Source organism: Scyliorhinus canicula, chromosome 2, assembly GCF_902713615.1.
Source record: "Scyliorhinus canicula chromosome 2, sScyCan1.1, whole genome shotgun sequence".
Lineage (NCBI taxonomy): Eukaryota > Metazoa > Chordata > Chondrichthyes > Carcharhiniformes > Scyliorhinidae > Scyliorhinus > Scyliorhinus canicula.
The window spans coordinates 7,962,557-7,989,395 of record NC_052147.1 but is presented as its reverse complement, the minus strand read 5'-3'; the positions used below and the strand labels follow the sequence as shown (position 1 = coordinate 7,989,395).

At 45.9% G+C, this 26,839-nt stretch overlaps 1 protein-coding gene across 2 annotated transcripts in view; it reads right to left on the bottom strand.

The window, feature by feature from the left end:
• ccdc88c (coiled-coil domain containing 88C) overlaps positions 1–26,839 on the bottom strand; it is a 223,258-nt gene that overhangs the window by 86,637 nt on the left and 109,782 nt on the right. For both annotated transcript variants that reach the window (XM_038773235.1, XM_038773242.1), the window contains exons 5-9: positions 15,796–15,854; positions 14,875–14,958; positions 11,412–11,552; positions 4,014–4,201; positions 1,463–1,544 (exon numbers count right to left, since the gene is read on the bottom strand). In XM_038773235.1, coding sequence (XP_038629163.1) covers positions 1,463–1,544; positions 4,014–4,201; positions 11,412–11,552; positions 14,875–14,958; positions 15,796–15,854 — 554 coding nt within the window. The remainder of the gene's footprint in view (positions 1–1,462; positions 1,545–4,013; positions 4,202–11,411; positions 11,553–14,874; positions 14,959–15,795; positions 15,855–26,839) is intronic.

Below are 26,839 nucleotides of genomic sequence, written 5' to 3'. Positions count from 1 at the left end.
CCAAAAAGTTAGGTGGGTTTACGGGGGGCCCAACCCTAGGTGGGGTGCTCTTTCAGAGGGCAGACTCGATGGGCAGAATGGCCTCCTTCCGTACTGTAGGGATTCTATGGTTGGCTGAAGGGAAGGTCAAAGAGACAGCTTTTCAGACAGTTTTGAAGGTGGTGGGGAGGGGAGTGAGAAAGTTCATTGGGACAGCAGAAAGGGGTGAGGTGTATTGAGTGTTATGGAAAAGGACTCCAGTATAGGATGTTACAGACTGCATATTGCATCAGTAATAAAGACTGACAATCACCTTGATTTTTCTTTATTGAAGTCAGTCAACTCAGAGTATGGGCTTTAAGGGCAGCATTGCTGGGTCATGGGTCAACAGGCATCAGCAGCTCCCTTAACAACTTTCACACATTGGCATTATTCGTGATTGAGTCGACATGTTGGAAAGCTCATTGATTCTCTGAGCAGTGACGCCAGAGCCCCTTATCCAACAGAAATGTCCGGACAGACACCTTGTCCAATTTCCTTTCCTAACCCGAACGTCACGGAGCTGAAACCTGCCAGCTCACAGTAGAGTGAGGCATCAAAGATGTTCTGGTCTTTGTTTTTTAAATTTAGAGTTCCTAATTATTTTTTTTCCCAATTAAGGGGCAATCGGATGCAATTTAGCGTGGCCAATCTACCTACACTGCACATCTTTGGGTTGTGGGGGTGAGACCAACACAGACACGGAGAGAATGTGCAAACTCCATGTGGACATTGACCCGGGGCCGGGATTGAACCCGGGTCCTCGGCGTCGTGAGGCAGCAGTGCTAACCACTGCACCACCGTGCCGCCCCAGATGTTCTGGTCTCAATGCTCAGCACCAGTCTGAGTCATGAAAAAGACTAACTTGCATTTCTATAGCACCTTTCACGATCTCAGGACATCCCAAAGTATCTTACAGTCATGAGAGTATTTTAGAAATGTAATCACTGCTATTATGTACAGATATCAGCGGCCAATTTACACACATCTGTGAGACTGACCAGATAACAAGGTTGGTGAAGGATAAATATTGATTAATGCATCAAGAAAAAGTACCTGGTGTTTCTTTGAAATAGAAATTTTTTACATCCGGGGAAGGATGACGGGACTCTATTTAATGCTCATACAAAAGATAGTAAGAAGTCTTACAACACCAGGTTAAAGCTCGTGTTTGAAACAAACCTGTTGGACTTTAACCTGGTGTTGTAAGACTTCTTACTGTGCTCACCCCAGTCCAACGCCGGCATCTCCACATCATACAAAAGATGTCACCTCTGACAGTGTGGCACTCCCTCGGTACTGCACTAGAAATGCCAATGGATTTTGGGGTTCAATTATCTGTGGTGGGACCTGCGTGCACAAACTACTGACTCAGAAGCGAGTACACGAGCCACGGTGCGTCCACACCTGGAGCCAAAGGGGGCACCCGGGCAGCTCTCCTTACCTCTTGCCGTAACCTCTGTAACTCCAGGTCAAGCCGTTCCACCTCGTGCTTGGAGTCTACGAGCTGCTCGGCCTTTTCTTCCCTGGGATACATTTCAGGAGAAAGGAAACATGTTTGTGAAAAGAGAAAGCACTTTGTGTTTAAGATTGCGTCGTGCATTATGAAATGCAATCCGTCTTGCAGACAACTCCCGCCAAAATCCTTCATCATGCCTTTGAGACGTATGCACAGATTTGCCTGTATGGTAACTCCACCACAGTGGACAATGACCAGTGAGCAGGTGCAGGCTCGATAACAGCAGTGTTCACTGGGCATTGAATAGTTGATTACTTTAAGAGCGCATGTGGCAGTTTGAAAAGAAGAGTTTGGCAATTCAGCACCTTGCATGGGCAATCAGGAATGTCTAAATTATGGCTCTTGCTGCATTTGCAATGTCTTTGTAATGAAGTGAACAGAAGCTTTGCTTCTTGTGTGGGTTTCGCTACAGTCCTTAGCCAATAGAAATTGGACATCATAAATACCTGTAACCCAATACTGTAAATAATGAACATCAGACAATTGAACATCAATGAGGTTGCCAAACCTCTGACTCAACATTATAATTATCAAGGTGCCAGCTTTAATGTGCTGTTTATATCGAGTAGTCTCCGGAACCTGTATTGCAATAATAATGAGGACAAGATCCAGGAGAGTAGGAGCTTGCATTTGTATAGCACCTTACACGCTGTACCAAAGTTACGTTTGCAGCTATTACAAAAGGAAAATATTATAGATCCTGGAAACCTGGAATAAAACAGGGAATGCTGGAAATACCTGGGGGGCCTGGCAGCAACTTTGGAGAGAGAAAGTTAAGAGTTTTAGGTCGCTGACCTTTCGTCAGAACGTCATTGACCTGAATCATTAGCTGTTTCTTTCTGCATTCCTGCTGTCTGACCTGCTGAGTGTTTGGGGCACTGTGGAGGAATCACCTCATCTTAGTCATACAATAGAATTATAGAGCACCTACAGTGCAGAAGGAAGCCATTCAGCCCATCGAGTCTACACCAACCCTTGGGAACAGTCTGCACCCTATACCCGTAACCTCACCTAACCTTTTGGGCATTAAGGGTAATTCAGTGTGGCCAATCCACCTAACCTGCACATCTTTGGACTGTGGGAGGAAACCGGAGCACCCGGAGGAAACCCACGCAGACATGGTGAGAAACTGCAATCTCCACACAGTCACCCAAGGCTGGAATTGAACCCGGGACCCTTGAGCTGAGGCAGTAGAGCTAACCGCTGTGTCACTGTGCTGAGAATACTGTTGCATGTATACCCACCTGGGGGGGGGGGGGGGGGGGGGGGGGGGGGAGGGGGAGGGGAGGGGGGAGGGGAGGGGGGAGGGGAGGGGGGAGGGGGGGTGGGGCGGGCGAACTGAGGCCTCCACTTAACACCCCTATCGGGGCAGCACGGTAGCACGGTGGTTAGCATAAATGCTTCACAGCTCCAGAGTCCCAGGTTCGGTTCCCGGCTGAGTCACTGTCTGTGCGGAGTCTGCACGTCCTCCCAGTGTGTGCGTGGGTTTCCTCCGGGTGCTCCGGTTTCCTCCCACAGTCCAAAGATGTGCGGGTTAGGTGGACTGGCCATGCTAAATTACCTGTAGTGTCCTAAAAAATATAAGGTTAAGGGGGGTTGGGTTGCGGGTATAGGGTGGATACGTGGGTTTGAGTAGGGTGATCATTGCTCGGCACAACATCGAGGGCCGAAGGGCCTGTTCTGTGCTGTACTGTTCTATGTTCTATCTGAAAGACGGCACTTCTGACAGTACAGCACTCCCTTGGTACAAAAGGAACTGGAGGAAACAGGGGTAGTGGCCAGGATTTTTAGGAAGGTGGGATTTCCCTCCCCCCCCACTCCCTCCCCTCCAAAAAAAAACCTGCAAATTCTGTCTAATGCCTTTTCCTGGACTAGAAATTTCCCAGATAAACATTGGCTTTAGTTTCTGAGCCTGCTTTCTTGTCTCTCCGGGGGGGGGGGGGGGATCTCATTGTTTCAGGTGGGGTGGAGAATGTAAAAACTGTGACAAAAACGGTATTACGAATCTGTGCAGCAGGTTGGATGAACCAGACAGCCTTCTAACTATCTGCTTGTGTTTGAATGTGGTACTGGTGCTCGTAATGTGATAACTTAGGTTTTGAGCTCAAGTCTCTGGAATGAGGGGCAGCATGGTGGCACAGTGGTTAGCATTGCTGCCTCACGGCGCTGAGGACCCGGGTTCGAATCTCGACCCTGGATCATTGCCCGTGTGGAGTTTGCACATTCTCCCAGTGTCTGCGTGGGTTTCACCCCCACAGCCCAAAGATGTGCAGGGTAGGTGGATTGGCCACGCTAAATTGCCCCTTAATTGGAAAAAATAATTGGGTACTCTAAATTTAAAGAAAACAAAAGAAAAAAGAAAGTCTCTGGAATGAGACTTGGACCTCTGCCTTTCTGATGAAGAGGTGTGAGTGCTACCCCTGAGCTATGCCATGCCCCAGGTGTATAATCGAAGCAAGTCCTTGTGGATACTAACAGTTCTTGTCTGATCCTCCGGAGTTTTGCCTTGGTGTCCGCCAAGTCCACCGCGAGGTGCTGCTTCTCCTCTTTGCTGAGTTTCCCATTGGGACTAGTTGAATAGTCAGGACTCGAGGACTTGACGGGACTTGGGAGTTGCTGCTGAACCTGTAGGTAGTCCCGCTCTTGGGTGAGCTCCACAATCACCTGCAATCATCAATCAAAGCAGAAAGAAAACATTAGCAAGGATCACAATTGTTTCTTCTCATTGGTGGAAAAGTTCTAGAAACAATAATATGGGACAAAAGTAACAGGCACTTGGGACAAGTGTAGATTAATTAAGGAAAGCCAACCTGGATTTGTTAAAGGCAAACTGTGTTTAACTGATTTGAATAAGTTTTTGCAGGATGCAACAGAGGGGGTTGATTATGATAATGTGTTTGATGTGGTGCACATGGATTTCCAAAAGGCATTTGCCAAGGCAAGTGCCATGTGGTAGCCTTGTCAGTAAAGTTGATGGCTATGGGGTAAATGGGGCAGTGGCAGCTTGGATATGAAGTTGGTTGAGTGACAGGAAACAGCGATTACTGTTGAAGAGTTGGATTTCAGTCTGGAGGTAGGTAGATACAGGGGCTCCCCAGGGTCAGTATTAGGGCCAGTATTTTGCTTGACCTATAAGGCACCCTGGATTCTGTCCTTTGTGAATAGGGGCATAGCGTAGAAAGAGCAAGAAAGTTATGGCGACTCCTTATAAAACACTGGTTTGGCCTCAACTGGAGTATTGCGCCCAATCCTTTAGGGAGGATACAAAAACAATGGAGAAAGTATAGAAAAGATTTACAAGAATGGTTCCAGGAATGAGAAACGTCAGCGACATCGTTAGATTGGAGAAGCTGGGGCTGTTCTGCTTAGAGGTTGTGGGGAATTTTGATAGAAGTGTTAAAATCATGAGGGGACTGGACAGAGTAAATAGAAATGAATTGTTCCCAATGGCAGAAAGGTAGAGAACTAGAGGGCAGTGAAAAATGGTAAAGAAACCAGAGACAACATAAAGAAAAACTTTTTTTTTTTTTTTAAAGCAAAGTACATGGTTAGATTGTCCAATGTACAATTGAAACAAACTTTATTACTAACACGGTATTACTAACTTTACCATAAAGACAATGGGCGGGATTCTCCATTACCCAGAGTCAAAATTGGGAATGGCCATTGGGCGGAGAATGGCTCCCGACACTGAAATTGCGGATTTGACGCCGGGTCGCAATGCTCTGCCCACTCCAAATTGGCATCAAGAGACGCGCCACGCGCAGTCTCAACCCATTTGAATGTCATTATTGGGCCCACCCACGAAGCTCTGCCTCCAATGGGCTGAGTTCCCAACGGCACAGGCCATATTTGGTCTCAGCAGTCGTGTGCCTGGCGTGGCGCTGCAGAGAGAGAGCGAGGGCGAGCGGACAGTGTCCAGCACCGCAATACTCCGCCAAGAGTCGTGCCGCAGGCCGGGAGGGTGCTTCTGCCAGGGCTGGGGGGAGTAGTGGGGGGTATCCAGGAGGTGGGCTGTGGGGTCGGGGTGGGCACGTCCAGCACAACCGGCGCCATCTTTTCAAATGCGGAATGTCTGGCTGCATTCTTCAGAAACCATCTCACCTCACCTTCTAGCCAAAATTAAACTCTGCCTGCCTGTTCGAGACCTGGTGCAGCTCCAGCTCCTCCCATTAGTTACATCATCTTACTACGGCCAAACACGGTCACTAATTTTCTACTACCCTCTTTCCATAAACAAAGTTCCATTAGCCCAACTTTAGCAAACAATATGCATGGCTGAAATGAATTATGATCTTATTTCTATGATGCTTTAATTGCATTGCTGTCTCCAAAAAGTGAATGCTGTCTTTCAAACCAGGATTTTTTAGAACATGACTGCAGCAGTCACACACTAGAACATAGAACGATACAGCGCAGTACAGGCCCTTCGGCCCACGATGTTGCATCGACAGGCTTTTAACCCAGGCTTTTAACTCTTACTGCACTAAATACAATATATCTGAAATTCCTACATCCATTACAAGGGCGAGGGGCAAATAGGGCCACAGTACAAAGAGGTTAGGATTAAAAATGGCAAAAAGGCAAGCCTAAACGCAAGCTTAATGCATGAAGCATTCGGAATAAGGTAGACAAGCTGACGTCGCAAATTTGGTAAATGAATATGATCTCATAACCTTTACAGAGACATGGTTACAAGGCCATCAAAACTGGGATCTTAATATTCAGCCTTTTTGACCTTTCGGAGAGACGGGGGGGGGGGGGGGGGGGGGGGGGGGGGGGCAGGTAAGGGTGGTGGGGCAGCACTGTTAAAAAGAGATGAAATGAAGGCAGTTGCGAGAGGCAATCTAGATTCATATGATGCAGAGTCCATTTGAGGGTAAAAAACAGCAATGGAAAGAAGACATTGGCAGTAGTAGCCACACTATAGGAAAGCGTATAACTCAACAGATAATAGGAGCATGTAAAAAAAGAATAGTCCAATAATTATGAGTGACTTTAATCTTCATGTTGATTAGGTTAATTAAGATTGATGGGATGGGCGGCGTGGTGATGCAGTGGTTAGCACTGCTGCCTAAGGCACTGAGGACCAAGGTTCGATCCCGGCCCTGGGTCACTGTGCGTGTGGAGTTTGTACATTCGCCCCGTGTCTGCGCGTGTTTCATCCCCACAACCCAAAGATGTGCAGGTTAGGTGGATTGGCCACGCTAAATTGCCCCTTAATTGGAAAAAAATAATTGGGTACTCGCACAACGGCACAGTGGTTAGCACTGTTGCTTCACAGCTCCAGTGTCCCAGGTTCGATTCACAGCTTGGGTCACTGTCTGTGCGGAGTCTGCATGTTCTCCCAGTGTCTGCGTGGGTTACCTCCGGGTGCTCCGGTTTCCTCCCACAGTCTAAAAATGTGTAGGTTAGGTGGATTGGCCATGCTAAAGTGCCCTTAGGTTAGGTGGGGTTACTGGGTTACAGGGACAGGGTGAAGTTGTGGGATGATGTAGGGTGCTCTTTCCAAGGGCCGGTGCAGACTCGATGGGCTGAATGGCCTTCCTCTGTACTGTAAATTCTATGAATCGATTCTAAATTTAAAAAGAAAGAAAAAAGTTTTAAAGGATAATCAAGGTTGTTATGATTCCAGACCAGAGTGCATTAAGGGATTGCTTCCTGGAGCAATATGTCATGGAACCAATTAGGGAACAGGCCATCTTGGATCCAGTAATGGATAATGAGGCAGGTTTAATAAATGACCCAAGTGAAAGATCCCCGAGGAAGTAGTGATCATAACATGATAGAACTTAATATTCAATTTGAGAGTGAGAAACTTTGGTCAGAAACAACTGTGTTTAACTTAAACAAAAGGGAACAACAATTAAATGAGGATGGAACTGGCTAAAATGGACTGGGCAGATAAATTAGCAGGAAAGACAGTAAACAAAGTGGCAATATTTAAGGAGATAATTCATGAATATCCCAGTACGGAGGAAAGATTCAAAGAGAGGGAAAAACCAAGCATGGCTAACCAAGGAAGTTAGAGAGTAGCAAGTTGAAAGAAAAAGCAAGTATTACCCTGGCATTCCTGCTGCCACCTGGGCAATGTCACCCATGCAGTGCCGGGGTGCCAGGCCGGCAGTGCCAAAGTGCCCGATTGCCTGTGCCGGGGAGGTCCTGGGGATGCCTTGCCCATAAGAGGGGTGAGGGGAGGTTGAAGACCCTAGAAGAGGTAGGTTGGGTGTCATCCAAAAGGGAATTTGACTGTTATCTGATAAAGAAGAATGTGTCAGGTTACAGGGAGAAGCAGGAGAATGGGACTAGGTGAGATGCTCATTCAGAAAGCTAGTGCAGACACAAGGGGCCAAATGAAAAATGAAATGAAAATCACTTATTGTCACGAGTAGGCTTCAATTAAGTTACTGTGAAAAGCCCCTAGTCGCCACATTATGGCGCCTGTCCGGGGAGGCTGGTATGGGAATCGAACCGTGCTGCTGGCCTGCTTTAAAAGCCAGCGATTTAGCTGAGTGAGCTAAACCAGCCCCGGAAATTGCTTCCCATCTGTTCCATAACAATTGTGATTTTTGTTAACCATTGATAAGAATGGCAATAATGCAGGCCTAGCTAGTGGCACCACATCCCATGAATTAATAAATACATATTTAAAATCTCGTTAAATTGTGGGGCCAGGGCGGCATGTGGCCCAGTGGTTACCACTGGGACTGCGACGCTGAGGACCCGGGTTCTAATCCCGGCCCTGGGTTACTGTCCGTGTGGAGTTTGCACATTCTCCGCATGCCTGTGTGGGTTTCACCCCCACAACCCAAAGATGTGCAAATTAGGTGGATTGGACATGCTAAATTGCCCCTTTCTTGGAAAAAATAATTGGGTACTCTAAATTTATAAAAGAAAAAAAAAGAAAATAATTGTGGGACCAGCTTGGGAAAATGGGGTGGTGGGGAGAGGACGAGGGGTCTGTGATAGGGTGGAGAATAAGAGACAAAAAAGGATGATTGTACAATGCAACATTAGATAACAGTAACATCGGAACAAGAGTTGGTCATTTTGCCCCTCGAGCTTGTTTCAACGTTAAATGACTGATCCATAACTAACTCCGTGTATCCCCATAGCTTTTCCCCATATCCCTTAATACCTTTGGTGAACAAAAAATGTAATAATTCCAGATTTAAAATGAACAATTGATCTCGCATCAATTGTCATTTAAGGAAGAGTGTTTCAAACTTCTACCACCCATTTTGTGTGTAAAGGGTTTTCCAATTTCATTCCACAAAGGTCTCCCTCTAACCGTCAGCTCACTTCAATTCACTTTTATTATCCGTTTGTTTGTTTCGGGTCATTGTTTGTTCCTTAAAAACAAACAAGTGAATAACAATAAAAAAAGGAAAAACACACCGTCAGAAAGTTCTAACTTTAATTAAATATGTATTTAAAACTATTCCAATGCATTACACTAATCAGTCAGCGACTCCCCCTCACATTTGCCTACACTGCGACCCATTTGCCAGTTTGACGAGACCAGTACACAGGGACTTGCTAACGCAAGGTGTAGTTGAGGTCAATAACTTGGATGGGTTTAAGAGGAAGTTAGGTAAACAGGTTTTCAGCGTCTAAAGCATTTTCCTTTTGTACTACGGAGCTGGTGGATTAGAGCGGCAGATTACGGACTCTGCCACCGAGAGCTTCAACTCGACTTTGAACTTTCATCAACCTGGAGGGGGGTACATGAGAGATTTACTGGAATATTCCCAGGACAGACATTGCCATGAATAGGCTGAGGAAGCTTGGGAGGTTGCAAAGAGCAGAGAGAAATGACAAAACTAAACCACTGTAAACACTCAGCAGGTCAAGCATTATATGTGGAGAATGGAACCAAGTTAACTTTTCAGGTCATTAACCCAGCAGATGGGTTTAGCTAGAGTAAATCAAGGGAAACCGTTTCCAATCTCCATAAACAGAGAGCACAGATTTAAGTTGATTGGCAAATGAAGAGGATGCAATGAGGAAATATGGTTCACGCAGCAATTGGTTAGGTGTGTTGCCTGATGGAGGGTTGGATACAGTTTCAATAGCAGCCTTCAAAAGGGAATTTGATAAACACTCACAGGAGAAAACCTTCGAGGGCCATGGAGTGGAACTGATATAGATTGCTCTTCGAAAGATGAAATGAAATGAAAATGAAATGAAAATCGCTTATTGTCACGAGTAGGCTTCAATGAAGTTACTGTGAAAAGCCCCTAGTCGCCACATTCCGGCGCCTGTCCGGGGAGGCTGGTACGGGAATCGAACCGTGCTGCTGGCCTGGTTGGTCTGCTTTATAAGCCAGCGATTTAGCCTTGTGAGCTAAACCAGCCCCTGTTTACTCTCCTGTGCTGTACCGTCCTGTGATTCCAGGACTACGTTATCTTGACGTCACCTCTACACATTGATATCCTCCACACCTCCCTCTCCCAAAGTAGCACAGTCATTAATTGCTATCATAATTTTGCACTTCACAATCGTTGGTGAGATGTTCTTTAGAGATGCTACAGCCTTCCTCGGACAAGTGGAATCATTACACAATCAACTCTGAACTCCTCTTTATTAAAAATTTCCCGCACCATTAGCTTGTCCCTTGCTTCTCCATTCCATTGCTCTTTTGTCCTTGAGCACAGGCCCCCATCAACCTCTTTCAGGTTACCAATGATGCAGAGATATGTTGTTAAGTTACAAATTACAGTGCATACATAAAAATATATTCTGTATTTATTTGGAATATTACTGGTGATTCCCACTGGCAAGGAGTGTAGCAGAAGTCAGCTGCAAAGCGACAGCCCTGTTAACTCAAGGCAGCTTGAAGGAAAAAGCACATTAGTGTACCGTAACCATCTGTTATTTAAAAGAAAAAGTTAGAGTACCCAATTCTTTTTTTTCCAATTAAAGGGCAATTTAGCGTGGCCAATCCACCTAGCCTGCACATCATTTTGGGTTGTGGGGATGACGCCCACGCAAACACGGGGAGCATGTGCAAACTTCACAAGGACAGTGACCCAGGGCCGGGATCGAACCCGGGGGGCGGGGGGGTCCTCAGCGCCGTGAGGCATAACCACGCATTATTATTTGTTATGTGCTTAGAGTGGACTCTCTATCCCTGTAGCAATGGAAAGAATCTCCAGAAAAAGCTTTTCAGAGCGAGGTGATTAATTCCTTCAGAAAGAAAAACAAAAGGAAAGAACTGGCTAAATTCCAACTGGGAACAGGACTGCTGATGACAGGGAGAGGTGCAGGGAGATGATCACAAGCATCGTAGAGAGACGGGTTTCTGTATTGTTGGGGCCAGGGCTGGGAAAATGTGGAGAGCTGCAGATTAGTGCTGAACAGTAGAGAGAGAGAGAGGGGACAGCTAAATAGTCCGGAGGTTTGTTGAGTTTCTTTGGGGCAGGGACCAGGCGAATGGGTTTGGAGGCAGTTGTGCAGAACCTGATGTTGGAAAAGAGGTGGGTTGGAGCCAATGTAAGTCATGGCCTATAGATGGTGTTCATCAGCTAAACAACCTCTTTTCTTGTCCCCTGTTTCGAGATTTAGGAAGTGTATCCAACAGTCATGTGAAATGAAATGAAAATTGCTTATTGTCACAAGTAGGCTTCAATGAAGTTACTGTGAAAAGCCCCTAGTCGCCACATTCCGGCACCTGTTCGGGAGGCTGGTCCTTATCAGGGAAATAATTAAAATATTCTTAAAAGCCTGAAGGAGCTAAGTCAATAATAACACCATTAGTGGGTCGCCCCTACACGCTTTTCTTGAGAATGGTGTGTTAACGTGAGTGAGACGTTCATCAAACTGAACGATGGCCGTAGTTGTAGTCGTCAATGGTTTGAGTGAATATTCTCACCTCCGAGTATTCATCCCGGTCTTCAAGAAGTCTCTTCAGATGGAAGACCATTGACCTAGATAGAGTCTCCAGATCTTCTGTGGGCATCTCAGTCAGTTCCATCCACTGAAGGTCAAACACATTCTCCTGGTTGTGAGTGATCTGCAAGGGTGAGGCAGAAAGTTACATCAAGTCATTACAATAATGGAGCAATGTATTCCATCCAAATGGTCTCTCTCGTGAGTTTATCTAGCTTTCCCATAAGTACACCCTGCTCAACTACTCCTCGTCATAGTGAGTTCCACATTCTAATCAGTCTTTGGGTAGTGAAGTTTCTTTTTTGTAATTCATTCATGGGATGTGGGCTTCGCTGGCTGGGCCAGCATTTATTGACCATCCCTAATTTCCCTTCAACTGAGTGGCTTGCTGGGCGTTTTAGAGGGCATTTAAGAGTCAACTATATTGCTGTTGGTCTGGAGTCACATGTCGACCAGACCGGATAAGGGTGGCAGATGTCCTTCTCTAAAGGACATCGGTGAACCATATGGGTTTTTAACAGCAATAGTCATCATTAGACTTTTAATTCTAGACTTATTTTAAATTCAAATTTCACCACCTGCCGTCCCCAGGCATTACCTTGGGTCTCTGGATTACTAGTCTGGTGATAATGCCACTACACCGTCACCTCCCATTCCAACTACAAGAGTTAACCTTTTGTCTTATTTAAAAAGTTATTTCATATACAAATATAGTCATTTATAAAGTACTGTATTTAAACTTGAAGGGTACAATGCTTTAATATTGGAAAGGATCCTATTGAACCGAATTCAAACTTTTACATCGGTTATAATGGGAAAATCTGATTAGTTTACCCTTATTTAATTTAAAGTTGCCCTTTTCATGAATGTTAACAAAGAACTGTACAGCACAGGTACAGGCCCTTCAGCCCTCCACACCTGCCTGTCCAAACTAAAACCTACTGCACTTCCGGGGTCTGTATTCCTTTATTCCCATCCTATTCATGTATTCGTCAAGATGCCTCTTAATCACTGCTATCGTATCTGCTGCCACCACCGCCCCCCAACAGCGAGTTCTAGGCACTCACCACCCTGAGTAAAAAACATACCTCGCACATCTCCTCTAAACTTTGCCCCTTGAACCTTAAACCTATGCCCCCTGGTGACTGATCCCTCCACTTTGGGAAAAAGTTTCTGACAATCCACTCTGTCCATAATTTTGTAAACTACTATCAGGTCGCCCCTCAACCTCTGTCGCTCCAGTGAAAACAATCCAAGTTTATTCAACCTCTCCAAATAGCTAACACCCTCCAGACCAGGCAACATCCTGGTAAACCTCTTCTGCACTCTCTCCAAAGCCTCCATATCTTTCTAGTAGTGTGGCGACCAGGCAATCTTAGGAAGCATGCTGAGTCCAACCGAGTTTTAAGTCAAAAGCTAAACCACAAACTTCAACAAAAGCACTTGAGCGCTTCTGTCATCATTCTGGTTTGGTAGCTGGGGCAATACAAGATAGAGTTGCCAACCCTCCGGGATTGGCCTGCAGTCTCCAGGAATTGGCGATCAATCTCCGGGACTCTGTGCAACCCTGGAGAAATATCATAGGGACATTAAAAAAGATGTTTTTAAAAAAATATTTTTGAGCATTTTTCTCTATCGAATATGAAAATGGGAAAATAGGCAAGCATCATGCAATTGATGAATGAGTCTTTTTGCTTTCCAATTGGAAACGTCAATGACCGATATGTTGGCCGACGAATGGCTGGAGCCTTGGTGAAATCTTCAGCAATATATTTATCCACAATTGTCAATCCTACTCCAAAATCACAGACGGTTTACAATCAGGGAGTGATGATTGTTTTTTTTTTTTAAATCCCTTTACAGTGTAGGAGGAAGATCAAGTTAAATAAAAGCAGAAAATGCTGGAAATGCTCAGCAGGAAATACTCTGGCAGCATCTGTGGAAAGAGGGAGGGGTAACGTTTCAGGTTGTGTCCTGTGGGAGATGGAGTTCCCAGTCTGGGATTCTGGTGAAGAATGATGTGGTAGCTAGGCAGGTGATGCAAGCAAATCAAATAGTAACTTTCAGAAAGTAATTGGACATATACCTGAAAAAGAATAAAAACTGCATTGACCCCGAGAAAAGAACAGGGGTGTGCTGCTCAATGAATCAATAAGAAAAGAGACAGCATAGTACTGAGAGGCTGAATGACCTCTTTGCATGCTGCAGGAATTTATAATTCTGAGTATGGGTCAGTGGCGTGAACTTCGATGTGAAGACAGATGTCGTAAGGAGTTAGATTGCACAAGGTAAGGGGATGGCAACATTAGCGTGTTAATGGGCAGGTGGGGGGGTGGGGGTTAGGCAGGTGAGTGAATGGGACACCAGAGGTGACAGAAGTTGCAGTTTCTCTTCTTTGGAAGCTGTTTTTTTTAAAAAACAGATCAGTCCACACATGCTGACTGGCTATTTTCACATTCTGGTTTTGCAATCTGATACTGCCGATTGGTATCTACTCTACATTGCCAATGATATGCAGGGTCTGATGTTTAAACCATAGCTCTCAACAAATTCTCACTGCAGGGAAAACACACACACCACAATACCTTTCAGAGACGAAAACTAAAAGATCAGATAGGGAAAAAATACCCAGCTGTAAATTTGCAAACTGCCCAATAGCAAGCTATTGAATTAAAAGATAATTTTAGCGACAGGCAGACAAGCAGACGAGGGGCAGGGGAGACGGTGGTGTACTCTTGTCGTACAGGAAGACAGTTCCACATACATCAATGAGATGAGGGCCAGATTATGGCTAAATCTCTGGAGTGGAACTTGAACTCACCAACTTGGGCAGCGGAAATGTGTTTTGACGACAAGAGAACAAGCAAACAATTCTGTTACACAAATCAAAAAAGGAGAAAAAGTTACAAAAAACAACTTGAAAATAAGGGAATGATTACCAAGAAAGAAAGAGACTTGTATTTGTATCATCTTTTCCATGACCATTGGGTATTCTTAAAGTGCTTTACAGCCAGTGAAATATTGGCCGGGATTTTCCAGTTGTTGTGATTCAATTTTCTCACCGGCAGTGCACCCTTGCCAGCGGGTTTTGTTGGGGTGGGTGGAGGAGGGATAGGGTTACAATGGAAAATCCTACTGCTAATGAACAGCACAATGAAGCTGCCCACTATTGAAGTAGTCACTGTTGTAATGAGACTAAAAAAAGAGTGGTACCAGTGAATGAGGTATCGATTCAAGGAGGATTCCCACCACCATCTTCTCAAGCAGCAAAGGATAGGCATTTGTTGTCAGTCTTGCCCGTGATGGCCACATCCCGGTAATTATCTTCCCTTCCAGCTGAAAACTGGCATGTTACTTGCCCTCCCCCCATTGGGCACTTGCTTAGTATTTTTCATGGTCCACTGGCCCATTATAGAATCAAATCCGAGGTTTTCACACTGACTCACCTCTTGGATGTGAGCAACAATGGCTGTCTGAGTTGTAATGTCCAGTTGCTTGATCTTTTCGATGAATTCTTCCTTTCGCTCACACTGTGGAGTGAGCAAGTACATTTGCATTACTGGGATAGAAATTCACATCAACACTTCAAACATTTAATACAAATAAAATGGAACTGAGCGGCGGGTCCTCTATTGAAGTCTGTAACTGTTCACACGCAGGAGGTTCTCAAGAAGATTCCTGTTCTTCATCAACTAGGCAGTTTCAGCCAAGGTACAAACACTTCAACTATCTCCGCTACCCCGAGCGAGCAATGGGACAAGAAATCCTGACCCACCTCAAATATCCTATCGTGCTCCCCTATTTACCACAGATCTCCTTTGCATCCGAACCTCCCTTCTTGCATTGCACAGTGTGATCCCATCCAAAACGTGAGAGACAGTACTTCAGGCATGCTGTAGCAACATGCAACAGAGTACATCCTGAAAGGAGATGGGAGCCTGTCTAGAGAGGTCTGGTTCCTCTGTCTGGATGTGCCTATCCAGCTAGTCATGTTCAGCGGCTGCCACATTATTGAGGCAAGTATCACAAAGCAGCAAGGGAACACCACTGTCTGGAAGTTGCCATCCAAGTCACTGACCACCCTGACTTGGAAATATTAGGGCGGCATGGCGGTGGTTAGCACTGCTGCCTACGGCACCGAGGACCCAGGTTCGATCCCGGCTCTGGGTCACTGTTCGTGTGGAGTTTGCACATTCTCCCCGTGTTTGCATGGGTCTCACCCCCACAACCCAAAGATGTGCGGGCTAGATGGATTGGCCACGCTAAATTGCCCCTTAATTGGAAAAAAAAAATAATTGGGTACTGGAGACAGAACTCAATTTTGTTGCATATCTCCCAGTTTATTAGGACGAGACGTTACTATTTACCTGAACAGCACATCCCAGCATGAGTAACAGCACCTTCTTCATCTCATCCATACTCTTTCCTGCAGCAAACATGAAGGGGAGAAAGCTTTAGTATGGGACACTTCACCAAAACAACAACGCACATTTGTATGTTTCAGCTTTGTCAAATTAACAAAACCAGATTACTGCCCAGTGTCTTTAGAGTGAAAACAAATACATGAATATCAGCTGGGTAAAAGATTCAATCATGGCTCAGTGGGTAAATAAAGTCTTGCATTTACATACAGCCTTTCATATTCTTGGCCCTGGAGTCTCTACAACTAATAAAGTGCTTTGTGAAATGCAGTCACTTTTTTGCACTGCAAGCTCGCACAAACAGCAACAAGATCATCTATTCTCTGTGATGTTGATGGAGGAATAAATATTGACCTGGAACCAGCTCCCGCCTTTGAATCGTGCCATGGGATCCTTTACCACCACCCTTTAAAGGGGCAGACAGGGCCTCAGTTTAATATGTCCACCGAAAATGAACTGCCAATCGAGCCATGCCCAACACCAGCACTCTCACCCCTTTGGGTCTGAAGGTCGTGGGCTTGCGTCCCATTCCAGAAACCTAAGAAACAGCGGGTGGGAATTTCCTGCCCGGCCCCACGGTGCTATCCGAAGAACAGCAATCGCAGAAACAGATTAACCGATCCTTCATTTCATTGCTACCTGTGGGATACTGCTGTGCGCTAATTGACAGCTGCATTTCCCTCATTATTTCAAAAGGAGTAGGTGTGTTGAGGTGGTGCTATACTAATGCAACTTTAAAAAAATGAATCTGCAACAACGTTTTGTGTGAGAGAAATCAAAAGCCTTTAAGTAACAAGTTTTCGGCAATCAGTTAAGTTGGTCGGTCTACTTAAGTTGACAGGATAGAGTTTTTGATGAACTACAATAAGCTCCAGTCAATTGCCATCTGGATCACAGCTGAAACCAACACCCATCTTTCACACTGCACGTGACAAGTTATTAAAACCACTTCCTCTGCAATATCGTTCAGACACATTGTCGTTTTATTAGTTAATTTAACACCGCAAGTTTATATACGCCCATCGCTAATCTAACGGCCTACATTGTGGTGGTGAACCTGTAATTTACTGCGTCTTTATAGATTGGCGTTATTGACTGCTCTTTGGTATTTTCAGTGCAGCTGAGCCTGGGTTGGAAGCAAGAGGAGAGAAATAACTGTGAGCGAAGGAGACCACACTGTTCAGAATCGATTAGTAAAAGCGAGCCTCATTTGCAAACCTTCTCTGGCCCCCAAACAGCTTTTCACTTGGTCCAAAGCACTCAGTAGTTGTTGGTGAGCAAGAAAGCTCGATGCATGGCAAGATCCTATTAGCAATAACGTGGTCAGTTGCTGTAATTGTTCAACGCGTTAGAAAAGTTAAGAACAAAACTATTCTTTAAAGTTGTACCGTGGTGTCTTGAGCAGCCACCTGAACCCCCAGAACAGGCGATCTCAGGCCTCCGCTCCAATGTTATCAGCAAGGACCTTAGTGGATACCTCTGGTCTCCGAAGAGCCAACCAGTCACCCTGGGATGGTCCTCGAAGACGCCTCAGTGTCCCAGGATGCACTGTCGTGCACACTCCCTGGGTAGCGGGCACACACATGAATGATATGGTGGTCGCAACCAATCTGAACATTCAGGGACTGAAACTCCTTCCTGTTAATGAAGGCTATCCGATGCCCCAGTGCGCGCAAGGTAACATCTGTTCAACCTTTTGCCCCCTGGACCTGGGACATCCCGGCGATGGCAGAGAATCCTGCAGTCCGGGCATCTTGGTGGGCTCATCAAAAGATCAACGACACCTGTACACCATGGGCTGTCGCTGGCCTCCCCCTCGGAGTTCCTCCCCGGCCTGATGGGTGGCCAGGTCTCTAGGGTGCGTGGCGGCCCCCTGTACATGGGGTGCCATCTACAGCCAGTGACGTAGGTGATGCTGCCTTCTCCAGCGCCTGCCTGCCTCGGCTGTCACCAGCAACACGACAACAGCCTCTGCGGAATCATAGAACATGGAACATAACAGCGCAGTACGGGCCCTTCGGCCCTCGATGTTGCGCCGACCTGTGAAACCATCTGAAGCCGATCTGACCTACACTATTATAGAACATAGAAAATTACAGAGAGAAAGGTTCCACACAAGTAAACGTTTTTAATCTGGAAGTAATTAGAGTAGAAGAGAGGCTGACAATCCATTAGGGCTTCCGTGATCCCACCCTTACCATGTCTCTCCTGCCTTCGCTCAGAGTGCCAACCGGTGAGAGATAGTTGTGCTGGCAAACCTTCCTCTGCACACTCACCCCCGGCCACAGCAGGAAGCACGAGACCAGAGGCCTCTGCCGGGAACATTATTGAGGCCGTGCTCAGATACTCTTCCCTAATCAACACATTTACCCTTTGGCAGCGAGAGGGTGTCCAGTGCTGAAGGCCTACTCTTCAGTGTTTGATTGTTGGCAGCTACCTCGCTGTTGCTGATGCTCCTAGAGTTCAGGCAGTGTTCAGACTCCAAAGTTTCCTTGAGATGCTCTGCACCAATTCTCCTCCGGGACATGGCACATGTACCCTGGAATAGGCACTTGGGAGCTGAGAATATTTTGTTTATTAAACAGTAACAGAGATTTGAAAAATCAATTAGGTAACATTCCACATATCACACTAACCATGAAACAACAAGGAAACGTCACTGTTCCATATTGATATCAATACAAAGCTATTTCAGCCCATTTTCACAAAAAGCCCAAACACACAGAATCACCCCTCACAGGTTCCTCAACAGAAATGGAGGATAAGCCTGAGAATGTGTCATCATGTCCAGAACTTTGTCATAGAAATGATCTGTCCATCAATGTGTTACTTGTTCCACGTATCAGAGCCATTCTCCGCCCAGAAGCCGCAGCTGTGCAGGCCCCTCCCACACGGCCCAATCTCACCGCAACCAAATCCTGGCATCCACATATTCCACTGGCGCTCAAGGTGCAGTTGAACATCCTCGCCTTCCAGCGTGTTTAACCTGTGGTGACGTGCCAGTTACACGCAGCACTCACCACACCAGCAACAAGAGCAACAAGAATCTGTGAAAGCATTTCTTCAAGAGCATCATCAGGTTCAGATCCAGGTTGCACACCAGGTCATGCAGCATCTTCTTGCTTCAAACCGGATTGCCTTCCAGACTCGTACGTCTCATTGAGCCCAATGTTCCAGGACCCAGCTATCTCAGAAAAGAAAACCCTTCTTTCTGGCTACATAAAAGGAAGGAAACAGCAACAGAAGCCTCCAGGCATCTGCAGCCACCAGCAGGAGCAAGCAGCAAACACAACCTACAGCTGTGAAATGCTCTCACAACTAACCAGGCTAATTCGCCATTTCAGCCGTTGGCTGTGAAGCTAGAGGCTGCTCAGTCAAAAGGAGTGAAATTGACTTTCAGCATTGAAAGAACAGCAAGGCTCTGACCTGGAAGTGTTTGGTGGGACAGACAGGCTATAGCTTGCCCTTGTTATGGGTCTCCACAATATTTAAAAATGGCTTGAAGGCCTTATAGCGCCTAACCCCCCCTCCACCCCCCAACCCAGGGACGACCCTGACCTGGAATGCTTCAGCCCCCCAACCAAGCCCAACCCCCGAAGGGAGCCCTTCACACCAAGCACTGGGCCAGCAGCTCCCGTACCCCTGAGCTGTATGCCAGAAAATGGAAATGGCTACTCACCTCCTCACTTCCCATCAGCAACCATTGCGCCAGCTTCACAGTTTTGAAAAGGAATACTAAACGACGCCCAAGTGATTTCTCACTGGAGAGATGATTAATTTAATCTTCATTTAATCTTGCGAATGAGATTGAAATGAATGTTAATGAGGGTTAATTATATTCTCACCATCTTTGGGAAAGTTCTGGACCTTGCCATCGAGAGCGAGCTGGGCGATTGCAAACTGGTTTGTGCCTGGCACGATAGTGGCCTTTCCCACTATTAGCCCAGCGCACCCAGATCTGTGCCAGGCGCACCGTGGTGGTTGAATCATAGAATTTCATAGAATTTACAGTGCAGAAGGAGGCCATTTGGCCCATTGAGTCTGAACCAGCCCTTGGAAAGAGCACCCTACCCAAGCCCTCACCTCCACCTTATCCCCGTAACCCAGCCCAACCTTTTTGGACACTACGGGCAATTTATCATGGCCAATTCATCTAACCTGCACATCTTTGGACTGTGGGAGGAAACCGGAGCACCCGGAGGAAACCCACGCACACACGGGGAGAACGTGCAGTCTCCGCACAGACAGTGACCCAAGCCGGGATTCGAACCTGGGACCCTGGAGATGTGAAGCAACCGTGCTAACCATTGTGCTACCGCGCTGCCCACATGATATCGCACCCATTGACTGTTTCTCTCTCCACAGATACTGCCAGGCCTCCCGAGTTTATCCAGCACTTTCAATTTTCAATTTAGATTTTCAGTATCTGCAGTATTTTGCTTCAATTAAATCACTTCCCGTTTAGTTATCACAGGAAGTTGTCATTTCAGAAGGTTAAAAACTGACTGACGAAAATTTTCCTACTATTTCGATTAAATCCAACAGCGACAAAAAAAACAAAAAGGGTAGATCCAGTGTTAAACTAACAAAAACATTCACAGTTCCACTGAGGTCCCTCACAGCACAAACACTCCAATGTGACAAAGGGCTCCCACCCCACAAAACTAACCATTAAACCCACGCGGATCTGAAGTAAAGTACTGCTAGTTCGGTAAACTGACTTTTTTGGTCTTCTAATGAGGAAAGGAAGTGTTTCGATGTTGAACGATGACTCCTTCAAATAATCTCCTAAATCAGCTCCCAAACTCACAAAGGAAAGTTCGGCCTTGTGCACAGACAAGGTCATTCAAACCCAGCAGTCTGTGCAGTGTGGAAAAACATGAGTTCACTTTCAAGCTCAAACAAAGTTATTTTAGAGAACACTGTTGGATAAATCAAGTAATTGTTGGCACCCATTTAAGGGCTGGGATCGTTTGTGTTAAGTTTTAATAAAAGGAAACATTTCAACATGGCAGTTAGCAAAATCGAGGATGCTTCCTGCAGAGGTCAAACAACATGAGTATCTCACAGCAAAGGTCAAGGGAGCCTTTGATTCATATCTGAAGTGCTATTTCCTTTTCTGTGCTTGAGAATTTGCAACCTGCAGTTGCTGATTCAGGCGCAACATCCAACCAATACATTCTTTCTAGTGGTTTGATGCAACTGAGCATATTACGAGGACACTTTTAACGAGTTAACCATGCTGCTGTACGACTAGAGTTACATATAGTCCCAGACTGGCTCATAACAGAAGATTTCCTTCCCTAAAGGAGATAGGTGAGGCAGTTGGATTTTTATAAACATGATCTTTTGTTTTTCTCCATTTACAAATTTTGTTGTACAAAATTATCGAATTACCAGGGTGGCCTTCGAACTACATAAGGATCATAGGAAGTAGGAGCAGGAATAGACCTCACGGCCTCTGAAGCCTGCTCCGTCATTCAATATAAACATGGCTCATCTTCTACCTCAATGCTTCTTTCCTGTCCTGTCCCCCAATTCCCTTTTGTTCAGGCATCTGGACTACTATTCCAGTAACATAGCGACGACAAATGGCCAATGATTACCTTCCCAGGAAACTAGGGATGAGCAATGAACATCAGGCCTCACAATTCCTCAAAAATAAATAAATACAACAAGTAATCAAACTGGTAGAAAAGAAATCCATGTTTTAAGGAAAAAACTGCAATTTTAACGAGACCCCCCAAACAGGATTGTGGATCTCAATTCACAGTCAGCAACATTTTGACATGGACCCAGTTCAAAACAACCGGAAACATCGGAAGGCAGGAACATAGGAACAGCAGGAGATCTTACACTTCAGCCTCTTGCACTCCTCAATTAGACCATGGCTGATCTGTATATCCACGCTTGGTTCCATATTCATAAACTGTTGGACGAACAGAAATTTTGAACTTATGCCCCCTTGTCCTAGACTCCCCCCCCCCCCCCCCCCCCCCCCCAGGAATAAGTTACCCCTTTCTACCCCATTAACTATAATTAAGTAGCTGAATTAACCATCTACAGTCAAGGGAACTGTCCTGCTGCTGCCAGAGGTGGTTTCCAATCAGTGGGTCGCATGGCCGAATGGACAAGGGTCTGATTTTGATGTAATTTGTAATGTAATCAGAGACTGCAGGTTTGAGCTCTGTTTGCTTGGTTTCTGTGGTGTAGTGGTTATCATGTTTGCTTTACAGGCAAAATGGTCCTCGGTTCGAAACCAGGCAGAAACATTGCCAAAGCCCATTCTTCATGTATGAGGAAAAGTTACAACCCTAGACATGTGTTCAAACGAGGAAGTCAACAGGTCAATTGAGTAGTTCACGTCGATATGGAGTTGCTTGGAGCAGCACGGTAGCACAGTGGTAAGCAGTGGTTAGCACTGTTGCTTCATGGCACCAGGGACCCAGGTTCAATTCCCGGCTCGAGTCACAGTCTGTGCGGAGTCTGCATGTTCTCCCCGTGTCTGCGTGGGTTTCCTCCGGGTGCTCCGGTTTCCTCCCACAAGTCCCGAAAGACGTTGTTAGGTGAATTGGACATCCTGAATTCTCCCTCTGTGTACCTGAACAGGTGCCGGAATGTGGCGACTAGGTGCTTTTCACAGTAGCTTCATTGCAGTGTTAATGTAAGCCTACTTGTGACAGTAATAAAGATTATTATTATTTAAGTTTCGCAAGAATGCAGGCTGTGGGAATAACACGGAAATGAAGCTGGCCAAAATTCAGCAAGTAGAACAAAGTTACCTCTAGGAAGGCCCTTTGAATTTGTAACAGACACAATGGGTTGGTGGTGGGGTTGCAAGGGAGGTACATACTGTTCCAAACCCACTGACATTTAAAACAAATTTATAACTCTACACAGTCCAAACGAACAGAAGAATCCATATCCAAATAAAAATTTAAATTATATTTGACCTGCGCTGTCTAATATACAATCTTCATTGAAATCGAGGTAAGGAGCATTTCACTTACGGACACATAAAGATACAAGGTATTCCGGTAAATGGAGGCCGGTATGGAATTCCTGGAAGGCATCCAGTGGGATACTCCGTATCTGGAGAGTGTGCGTGGCCCCACGTCATTGTATGTGCTATGGAAGCCCATAAAAACCTCCCACAGTATTGAACGAACCACCACATCAGTTGGCAGAGAGATGGAAGGTGTGCCATGTGGCCTGTGAACCAAACCTTCTCACAGTTACGTAGCGCTCCCCGATTGAAGTGCACAAAGGCACAAATCAAACGTAACGAGCAAGAAACGTTATAACTACGCACATTGTCTCTTTTCTTTGCAAGGTAAGACTATAAGGTGAAACTTCCAGTGACGGCCATGGAGGAGTGCGTCGCACATTTGATAGCTCCCACCTGTGACAGACATCTGGACCTCCGTTTCCCCCCCCCCCATGGCTGCAGCCATCTCTCTGCCAACTGGTGTGATGTCAGCAGAAGCAGAATTCCAAAGGGGGAGGGGGGTGGGGAAAACAGGGCCGGACTGTTGTTGGGGTGTGAAGATTATGATGGGGCAGAAATGTTTATTGTACCATGTTTATGTCGCTGTTATTGTTATTATTATAAAAACTTGCAAATACCCTAATAAAAATATTTTTAAAAGACTGAAAGGTGACCTTAATACAGGCCTTTAAAATGATGAAGGGAGTTGGTAAGGTAGGAGTGGAGAAGATGTTTCCATGTAGAGGAATCTGGAGCCAAGGGCTATAAATATACGATCCCATTCCATTCGCCCTCTGCCCGAAGGCAGGTTCCTTGGCATATTGTCAGCTGGTGCTGCATTGTCTTGGCAGTTTGCCACCGACGCCCTCTCTCAGGGGCAGAGCAAGGAGGCTGGTCCCAGGTCTGCCTCAGTTGGAAAAGAAAACATATAATAGTCACTAATAAATCGAACAGGGAACGGAGAGAAAATTCTTTACCAGATAGGCTGGGATTGTTTTCCTTAGAGCAGAGAAGGATGAAGAGGGACCTGATTGAGGTATACAAAATTATGAGGGACATAAATAGGGTACATAGGAAGGAACCTTTCCTCTTAGTAGATGGTCAATAACCAGGGGGCACAGATTTATAACTATATCTAGGTTTCAGGATACATCGTTGGTCTTCCTGCTGCCAGGCTACAGACCCCAGCAAGGGTGGGAAAGTGCAGGGGCATCTTGACAGAGTTGGGGTGGGAGGAGAAGATGGAAATGCTATGGAGTTGGAGGTAATATTTTGAGGAACCTCTGATTGACACAGGGAATCATTTCCCAGTACATCACATCTCACTGGGAGGGCTGTAAAATCCAACCCCTTACAGTGCGATCCCTGGGCCAGAAACTCCAGGTTCGAGTCTGACTTAGGACTCCATGGCCAAGAAAGGAGTGTTGGTGATGTGACCAAACAGGTTGTTGGCCAGCCTGTAAATCTCTTCCAAAATGTCTGATATCGGGCGTGACAAGTAGGGGAGTTTCCTGGTCAGCCATACTGCAGAGGGCAATGGTAACCCCACTGCACTTTGTCCAGCATAATCATGGGACAATCAATGAAGTCCGTGGCCACCAACCCCTGGGTAGGACCTGGTACCTTGAGGAGGAAGATGTAATATAACAGTAATGTACTAGAGGTTAAAAATCAAATTCCAGGTCTGGTGAATATTTCCAGCATTTTCTATTTTTACTTAAGGTTTCCAGCAACTGCAGTATTTTGCCTTCATCTCAGCCTCTGGACTGCCCGTATAGCCACAGCTTATATGACTGGCCTGGTTAAGGGTCTGGTCAATGCAAGTCTCAGGATGTCGAAGGTGGGCAACACAGCGATGGCGATGCCATTGAATGTCATGGGCAGTAGTTGACTTTCTCCTGTTGTAAACCAAGATAGTCCGGTATTTGTACGGTGTAAATATTACTTGCCACGAGAAATAGGAGCAGGCATAGACCATATTGGTACATCACGCCTGTTCGACCATTCAATATGTTCATGACCAATTTTGGGTTTCATTCCACTTTCCCACCAACACCCCATATCCCTCGGTTCCCCAGAAGACAAAATTCTGTCTACCCCAGTCTTTATTACATTCAATGATGGAGCATTTCAACCTTTGCAGCAACTCCAAAGATTCACAACCCTTGGAGGGAAGTAATTTTTCCTCATCACAGCACAAAATCATCAATCTCCTATCCTGAGACTGTAACTCGAGTGTTTTCGATTTCCCCGACCGATTTTGAAAGTAGACCAGATCTAGCTGCCTGTGGGCACAGACTGCTTCATCATTTGAGGAGTTGGTAATGGAACGGAAGATGGCACAATTATTGTCAAACATCATGATGGAGGGAAGGTCACTGACAAAGCAGCTGAAGATGGTTGCGCTGAGGACACTATCCTGAAGCGTTCCTGCAGTGATTGACCTCCAACAACCACAAACATCTTCCTTTGTGCCAGGTATGACTCCAACCAATGGAGAATTTCCCCCCTGATTCGCACTGACTCTAATTTTGCCAGGGCTCCGTGATGTCACTTGGTCAAAGGCAGTCATTTACTTTCACCTCCGGAATCCGGCTCGTTTATCCATGTTTGGACCAAGGTCAAGAGCCGAGTGGTGGAACCCAAACTGAGCACTGTCAGGCAGGCCATTCCTCAGTAAGTACCATTTGATAGGCCTGTCGATATCTTCCATCACTTTGCTGATGATCGAAAGTCAAACAATGGGGCAGTAACTGGCCAGATTGGATAGTTCTGATTTTTGTGGCCAAAACATAACTGAGCAATTTTCCACATTGTCACCAATGTTGTAGCTAGGCTAGAGATGGGGCTAGCACCAGTCTTCAGCACAACACCTGGATCTTATTTTGTGTCTCCAGTACTTTCTGCCATTTCTTGAGATGACGCAAGTAAATCGAATTGGCTAAAGAGTTGGCTGACCGTGCCATATTCTCCGGCTCATTAATTATGCAACTGGATGTTTTAGGCTGTATTCTGTGGCAGGATGGACATGATGGCACGCAGATCATCGTCGTATCTAGGTGCCATATTGAAAGGGCGCCCAACATCTCTGACCCACTATTGAAGAAAGATGATGGACCTCCTGAAAAAGAAGGATCTCCAGGGTCACTCTGAGACTGGAAGACGGAATTCCTTAATGACAGTTAATCTGGAAAACACACCTGTAGATGTTCCCGCCTCTCCCCCCCACTGCTGTGGTATTCCGGGGTCCAGGGTTGCCGGTGGCCTCCTTTCCAAACTCTGGAAGCAGCCCCAGGCATTGTTCAGGCAAGTCTCAACATCTCCACGCCACTTTGTTCTGGATGCGTTTTGCGCTGCCGTTGATTCCTGCTGCCGTCGTGGAGAATCAGGCGTGGTTGGAAGATTCTAATTGGGCCTTCATCTGCATCCCATTAGCAGGATACAATCAGTTTCATGCCAGTGTACAGCCAGTTTCCTGGACCACCACGAAGATCCCGAAGGAAATTCATGCCGGCGTGAAACAGGTTTTTGCACTCCAGCCACATTCTAACCCCCCCGGATCATTGAAGCCGCCGGTAAGGCCATGGGAGATTTCCATCTCCAAATCACAATCCTCTGCATCACTAGTAACCACTATGCTCCTGTACCTCTATTGTTTCTGCAAAGGATAATCTTTCTAAAGCCACCCATCATTCAAGCACATCTTCACTGTCGAGTTATCCCAGACAGACCCAGAGGCCGGGGATCATTGCTCTTTATTATGAAGATTTTCTAAAATCTCACAAGCTTTTCAATTTTATTTGCTCCTTCTTCAAAGGAACCAATATTTGATGGTAAACTGAGAGCTAACTGATCTAGACCAAGACCGGCTCTAATTTGCTTCAGCACAGACTGTGGGAGGGAGGAAACTTACCCCTGGAAAACATACTCCAGTCAACATTGTCTTTTTTTGTCCTGCATATCCTAGTTCACCGCCATCATTCTGGTAGCCGTGTGATACAG